This window comes from Lactuca saligna, chromosome 7 (genome assembly GCF_052625555.1).
Source record: "Lactuca saligna cultivar CGN05327 chromosome 7, ASM5262555v1, whole genome shotgun sequence".
NCBI classification, from domain to species: domain Eukaryota; kingdom Viridiplantae; phylum Streptophyta; class Magnoliopsida; order Asterales; family Asteraceae; genus Lactuca; species Lactuca saligna.
Window position 1 is genome coordinate 44,779,632 of NC_136423.1, and position 8,221 is coordinate 44,787,852.

General features: G+C 38.7%; 1 protein-coding gene across 1 annotated transcript; it reads left to right on the forward strand.

Annotated features, from left to right (window-relative positions):
• The first annotated feature begins 6,491 nt into the window (after positions 1-6,491).
• LOC145005577 (E3 ubiquitin-protein ligase ATL42-like) lies at positions 6,492-7,908 on the forward strand. The gene has a single exon (XM_078964687.1). The coding sequence runs from the start codon at positions 6,557-6,559 to the stop codon at positions 7,664-7,666; it is 1,110 nt and encodes a 369-aa protein (XP_078820813.1). The 5' UTR covers positions 6,492-6,556; the 3' UTR covers positions 7,667-7,908.
• The last annotated feature ends 313 nt before the right edge of the window (positions 7,909-8,221 follow it).

Genomic DNA, 8,221 nt, shown 5'->3' on the forward strand with positions numbered 1-8,221 from the left:
TCCCTTAGGCCAGTGGCAATCATACTGAAACAGATGATAAAATCACTTTATTCCATTGATACGAGCAGGCTAGATTGATGAAACTAACAACGGACCTTCCACATAGTACCCCTGACCGATCTCCACTACGAACAGAGAGAACACTGAACACCCCGATCCAGCAAAAAGGGGAATTCCCTTTCACTAACTACTAATAATTCACGATATGCAATTGGCATATGACATCACCCTCAGATCTCGGAGTCCAACGAACGGATAGACCAACCAAAACCTCAACGACAACTCTCTCTTTCCCCGGCAATCCCGATAGCTCCTCCAAAACATAAATACTAAGGCTGCTGAAAACTAGCCATACTCCCTCGTTCAAGCCCTTGAACCAACCTCAAGAATGGCTGGAGCAGGTACACCCACTGCTCTTCCCTGATCATCAGAAAGTCAACCTCTTTTTCATCCACCTGAACACTATGAAATATAACGGGCTTGCTCCCTATGGGTAATCCCTGAAGATGTGGCAAAACGTGCTACACCTGTAGCAACCCAGACCACTGAACAGATCCCGACAACGACTCAGAGCAATCACGGTACACACGAAATCCGCCTCGTAAGATACATCCGTCTGAAGATCTCTTAAAGATTCCTCAACATGTTGAATGGCATCTGAAAACCCTTGCTAACCTAGACAATAGCAGAAAACCAACCCAAGATCCAGCTCATCACAATTCCGCAAGCGATACAAATACCCAGTATCCACCAGAAATGGCCGAAGATAGCATATCTACGAACATACGAAGGGTTCCTGACCACCTCCTTCTGTGGTACCCCGACCACCCTGAGAACATAATGTAGCACCTCATTCCGATCCCAATGACAGTCCAAACCCTTGGAACGAAACTTCATCGCACAGTTTCTGCAAGCGTTGCACTTGATCCGACCCTGTTGGCCTCTCAAAAGCTGATCCAAACTCTTGGGTCTCCGCTCGAGACCCTCCAATAAATTCGCCTTACCTGAACCTCTCTCATGAGTTACTCCTAATCAATCTTCCGTCCTTGACTCTAAGATCCATATCATTCAGGGTCTCACACCCTGATCCATTTACTAGCTCAATCGTCACGACTATACTGCAATAACTGGAGCAATCTCTGCTCTAAACCAGGCTACAAACTATCCATGAGATTTGGTCTCCAAACCTAAATGTGAAATAGATTGCACAATTAACCATTTCCGCTTGATACAAGAGATCCAAGGCGAACTCGAAATCCTGGCAGTCCTTCCACTAACTGGCTCACCAGCGGAGCTGGGACCAAAGCATGGTCCTACTCATGCGCATCCATCCTCATTCTGCGAAGCAACTATTCCCATGCTCAAGGCATAACCAAAAGTTCTCCTTCCCATAAGCTTCTCCAGTTCTCCAAGACTCTCACTGATTCGAGTATGGATCATGTGCTTTCAGTAGTACGAGCCCAATACTACCTTCCACACCTATCCATACTTTCCTCAACAATCCTCCTGAATCCTCTGAGTCACTTACTCCACGGATATACTGAATATTTTCTAAACAACACGACGATCTCTACCGTAGCACCTCCTAGGTTCCCAACTCCACCGAATCGCCCCACTAAGCTCAGTGGAGCATATCCTAGACTTTTCTAGGTTCCTGCACTCACCCAGTCCTCAGCTACTAAAAGATTCCCAGTAATTTCAGTTAGCTACCTCATGAATATAGCCACATACAACATAGATTAAATAATCATTCGAGTAATAGACTCATCCATATAATGGTTAGACTCCAACGAGAGCTGGACAATAGGGTCAAGTCTATCACTTTGAGATTATCTAGTCTGTGCGACATGTGACTTAGTATATTCACTTAATAGCTAGCTCACATTACTAAGAGTCCCACAAAGCACAAAGCAAGCAACATTTGGACAATGGAAAATCTAACCAACATATACTAGACAAATCAGTCTATCCATACGTACATCCCGCAAGCAGGTAACACCTGTCGTTAACCTCATCCTAGGCTTACCCTAGGGTAATGTCTGACCTGAAAACTATCATAGAACATTCGACCCATATACCACAACCCATGCTGACCACATCCACCCTCATTGTCGGCTACCTTATGCATGCAAATTATACATAGAACAAGATCTAATAGACTGTCGAATAATAGACTCTACCCTAAGACGACAGGAAATAAGGTTAAATCAGCTATTCTAAGGCTATAAGATCCTAGCCGTATATAATTTTAAAAACATACATATTGTAGTTACGAATACCAATTATCATTCTCATTCCAGCATGACATCCAATATCCTCACGGCTACAAGCACCACATATCCGACCAACATATTGTTGACTGCTCAGCACTAGCATGCAAATCCATCAGCTCATATGACATATACTGGCATCTCCCCAGCCTTAACTAGCATGCGATTCACATGTTCATAATCAAATCATAACAGGTAACAAATTTGGGTATTATTGGGAAACTTACTCGAGCTCGGATGATTGCATGCACCACATCCTTTCTTGTCTTAGAAATACTTAAACATTTTTCTTTTTTAAAAACTTTATAGATTCTCAGTCTAAGTTCAGACACACCCGAAAGTATGTTCGAATCCCTCAAACCAAGGCTCTGATGCCAACTTGTAACGACCTAAAAGTCAAGGTAAAAATTTCATTTTTAATATAGCTAAAACATTGATACCATTTACTCTAACAATTTAAATCACCATTAAGTAAAACATTTATCAGAGTTCATCCCAAAATCATTCATCGCGGAAATCGTAGGTGTGTGCACTGTGACCAATCCGAGCCCTTCCTTTCCAAAACGATGATACCTGAAACCATAAACAAAACCTGTAAACACGAAGCTTAGTGAGTTTCCCAGAGCATACCATACACACAAACCACATATCACATATCCTGTTTCTATAAAAGCTACCTGTATCACATTTTCTGTTAGCTATAAAAGCTACATATAACACATAAGCCATGCATACAAAAACCTGTAAGAATGTCATCAGCTACCCCACATGGTCTTACATCTAATGTCATGGGTTACCCCGCATGGTTTTTACCTAGGACTGTCATGGGATACCCCACATGGTCTTAAATCCAATGTCATGGGCTACCTCACATGCTCTTTACCTAGGACTGCCATAGGCTACCCCACATGGTCTTACATCCAATGCCACAGGCTCCCCCCCCCCCCCCGAGGTCTTTCATGCAAGTATCACAAAGACAACTAGCATAACACATATCATATAATCAATAGCATACCACTTAGCATAAAGCTAACTATCATACCACATATCTCTACTACAACTAGTGTACCACATAACATGAAATGGGCCGGCCTTGGTGCCTTAGACCCATTGGTATTGTGAAGAGACTCACCTCGCACTGCAGAAGCTTCCCGCACGAATTTCTTTGATGCTGCCTTGCCAACATCCCGAGCTGCCACTACCAAACAATATACCCAATTAGCAATTGGGTCCCAAACCATAATCCTTAATCCCTACATGGGGGGGGGGGGGGTAAATGACCATTCTACCCTTAGCCCAGTATGATCCAAACTTAGGCCCAATTTCAAAACAAAAGCCCAACACTAGGTAGGCTTTCCAAGCCCATTAGTGGCCCACTAATGGACCAACTTTCTCAGTTGGGCTCAACCCCTTTAATGGATCTTACCCTAAGCCTAAACATATTCTTGGCCCAAAACATCTAACTCCTGATGGCCCACTGAAGCTCAAAGACCCAAAGTCCATTGCTTGGCCCAACTCAAGGCCTAAAATACTACAAGCCCAAAAATGATAAGTACGCGGGGCATACTCTTATGTACGCTAAGTGGACTGATTGGGAGTGGTGTATGCGGCGCGTACTTTCATGTACGTCCAACGTACTCCTCTATTAAGCTACTTTTCCATTAAGTGCTTAATACTCGGGATTTCCACCATCAAAATTCAGATCTAGGTCCATTAAGACATCTTAAGGCATAAAGTTGGCAACTTTATGCCTTTTCATGATCCATGTGTTCTCAACAACCCATTAAGACCTTTCCAAGGGTCTTGATCCATGCATGAGGTTAGAATACTCATCAAGCTTGCATTTTTATGAAGTAGATAGACCAAAGGACCTCAGATCTACTCTCCCTAAGCTCTGGAGCTTCTCAACTCCCAAGAGATAGTCCAAAAGCTCATAAAACACTAAACACACCCTAATCTAGATCTCAAGCTATAAGATAACAAGGTAGAAACTTTATACCTTCTGAGACGTGCAAATGAGCTAGAGAACCTGGATTCAAAAGCTCTTCCCTGATCAATGGAACTTCAAGATGATCACTCCTCTTCAAGAACAACAAAATGCACCCCAAGATGGCCTTACAAGCTTACACTCTCACTATTAGGGTTAGGGTTTCGAAGAAGGGTTTAAAAATGAGAAGGAGGCTGACCCTGGAGGGTGTAATGCTCTTTATATAGTGTTACACCCTGCAATTTAGGGTTTAGTGACTCTGGGCGTACGTCTTCAATCACCCGTAACCATTTTCTCCATCTACGTTGAGCGTACTCACCTGGCCGCCACCTTGCATGCATGGGCTGAAATGCAAGCTTTTCCATTCAGGGACCAATTCTTCCAACCACTTCAAAGTATGATAACTTCTTTGTTCTAAGTCCGTTTCCAACGAACTTTATATCCACGAAAAGGTGGCAAGAAGCCCTTCGCTCCTAGCTACACCCCAAGCCTTAAAACCTTTCGAATAAAACTCGAGACTCATAAAAGACCGAATTGTCAGATTACGCTTATCCCCTTGGCCTCCGAAGACACAATCGAGCACTTTCAAAACTGAGCGTTACATCTTTTCCTTTCCACTCAAGTGCGCCTAAAATGAATACTTTCTTTTCCTTTATTTCGAACTCGAGAGCACGAAATACTTTATTCTTTTCGCTCCCTTTCTTTTTCTTTTCTCTCATTGTTCTTCCTTTCTTTTCTTTTCTTTCCTTTAATGAACTCGGGAACAGGGTGTAATATTTTTTGTTTGAATGTTTTTTTTAATATTTCCTCATTTTAACTACAAAAAAATACAATAAATATCAAATATATCCGTTAATTTATACAATTTTTACTTTTATTTTTTTATATTACAAAACATTGTTTAAAAATCACATAATTATCCTATTGTTATTATAATACAACATAATTATGGCAGACACATTGATCATATTATAATGTTACATAAAAGAAATAAAATAAAAAAATAGTAATGTGTTATACAAAAATACATAAAATTTGATCTACAGTTGTTAACTATTTATATTAAAATCATAAAAGTGCTAAGTTCAAAAGATTCTTTCATAGAAAATATTGTCTAATGACAAAGGGTCCATATGATTCTAATATTGAATCTCTTAAATGAATTGAATTAAAAGGAACTTAAATTTGGTGAAAATTTTCAATGTTATAAAACTAGAACTATTTAAATTTCAATATTGAAAACATATTTTATGGTTAAAAATCAATTTATTTTAATTTCAAACGTTAAAAAACAAACAGTCTTCTTCTTGCACATTGCAGATGTTTTGTATATGTTTTCTACTGTAGAGGTATGCAGATGTGGTCCTTAGACTGCATAGATTGTGTGTAAGGTTGTCTAAATGGAAAACAAATAACACCTTTGGGAGAATCTAAATGATAGATTGTGTGCAAGGTTGTCTAAATGGAAATCAAGGATGTTGTCGATTAGGGCCCGACTTTTGCTTATTAAGTCGGTTCTTGGTAGCATTGGTGTTTATTTTATGTCAATGTTTAAGGTCTCGGCCACAATATATAATAACTTCAGAAGTTTCGTTCCAGATTTTTTGGGTGCAGATTCATATGAGTAAAACTTCATTGGGTTAAATGCGACCTAATTTTGAGCAACAAGCTACGTGGGGGATGGAGGATAATAATCAAATTAAGGGTGGTGTTTGGGCCTCGGTGATGGATACGGTCTTGTCAATGCATAACAACATGATGCTAGATCAATTAGTTTTCTTTGATTTGAGTGTTCTGGACCTATCAAACTAATGTGTTGTTAAGAGGAAAGACGTATAAAAGAAAGATATTTTCTTTGATTCGATGGTTACGCTTTCTTTTAACCGCTTTTGTTTTAAAAACTGTAAGTTTTAGAGAACTAGTTGTTTTGTGGCAAGCTTGTTTTAACATATTAATTCCGTTAAAAAAAACGATGCAGGGACAAAAACTGTTATAAAACCATGTATAAAGGATCAAACTTGCAAATTAAAAAAAAAAAAAAAATTAATCAGTTTTGAAGCTAAACCAAAAAACTAACTAAAGAGGGACCAAAATTATAATTTTTTTATTAGTTTTTCAACAATCACCTAATTATTCGAACAAGTCGTAAGTTGATGTGTTACGTTAAACATTATATTATTTTTAAACAATAAAATTAATATCTTATATCAAGTGGGAACATGAAGTGACTATAAATAAACAAAAGAAACCCAGGTACTCAACCAATGTCAAATCTCCGTTCATCATCTCCCTCCAACCCATGAACTTTCCGACAACTCACTTGCCGGAATTCATCAGAATTCCGACGAACCAACGAAGGCAATTCACTATTCTCGTATCCTTTCTCCTCATATTTCCATACTCAACACTTTCACAATCATCGTACACCTCTGCACACGAGGGAAACGATTCCAACTCGTCGGATTCCGCCACTAAATTCGAGCCAAGTTTAGCTCTGGTCATCGGAATTCTCTCAATCGTCTTTTCATTAACATCTTTAACCTTAATTTATGCAAAATGCTGCCACGTATCATCTTCTATCCAGCATGAAAATTTCGGTAATTTTCCTCAAACAAGATCAAGGTTCTCTGGAATCGATAAAAATGTTATCGAATCACTTCCGTTCTTCAAGTTTTCAACATTAAAAGGATCAAAAAACGGGTTGGAATGCTCAGTTTGCTTATCCGCTTTTGAAGACATAGAAATTCTTCGGCTTTTGCCCAAATGCAAACATGCATTTCATATTGATTGTATTGATCAATGGCTCGGAAAACACTCCAGTTGTCCGCTTTGTAGGATCAAAGTTATCGTGGACGATATTACCCTTTTCACGTACTCGAATTCTTTGAGGTTTAACGAACCCGAACCTTCAAGTCTCGGTCTTTTCATAGAACGCGAAGGGTCTTCAAGATTCGGAACAAATATCGAAAATGATGAAGAAATCCTGCACAAGTTTAATCATCGAATCATGATATGTGATGACCATGATCCGATGATAATCAAGAACAGATGGAGCAATGTCAGCTCATCTGATCTTCTGTTTTTGAAATCGGAGATGATTACTTGCATGTCAAGTAATCGATTTAATAGTCACCTGATCAGTTTGGAAATCGATGGAAACTCCGGTGGTGACCGGGAAACTGAAGTGGAAGCCATGGAATCCGGCGGGAGAAGGTCGGTGTCGGAGATTACTGCTCGTCCGAGGTTTCTTGAAGGTGAAGTTAGGGTTGAAGAAGAAAGATTAAGAAGATTATGGCTGCCGATTGCTCGAAGAACAGTAGAACAGTTTGCTAACAAAGAAAAAAGATCTGGGGGTGATGATCAACAGCTAGATATTAACATGAAGTCAAAGGAATTATTAGAGGTATAGATTAAGATGATCGAATGTATAGAATTTGTTAAATATTCGTGTTAAATGATGGTTTAAAAAATATATTTTTAGACATTTGAGCTGTTTGCCTTATTTATATAATTTAAGATTATTGTATGATTTGAGGGTGTTACATACGGATTTATTCATCCTCACCCAGTCGGATGGTCAGTGGAAGATCCCATGTGGTTATGGATGAGAGATGTGAGAACATGAGAGAGCGTTGGAAGGTTGGTTTTGATTTGAGCATTTCATATTCATGCAAATATTTGCATATTGTTATTATCAATGAAATAAAAGTTAAAATACATATAAATATATTTTATCAAAATAACTAAGTGACGGTAATTAATTATAAGCCAAAATTATAATGTTTTATATCTAAATAATAATGATTTTTTCATCAAAATATCATGTTGTCTTTGTGTTTTACAAAATACCGCATAATTAATCCTTATCTTTTTTTTTAGGTTGATCGTCCATATGGTTTCAATTTTTGATGTAGTTACATTTTTTTTTTCAATTTTTACTAAACTTTATTTCATATTTGTTAAA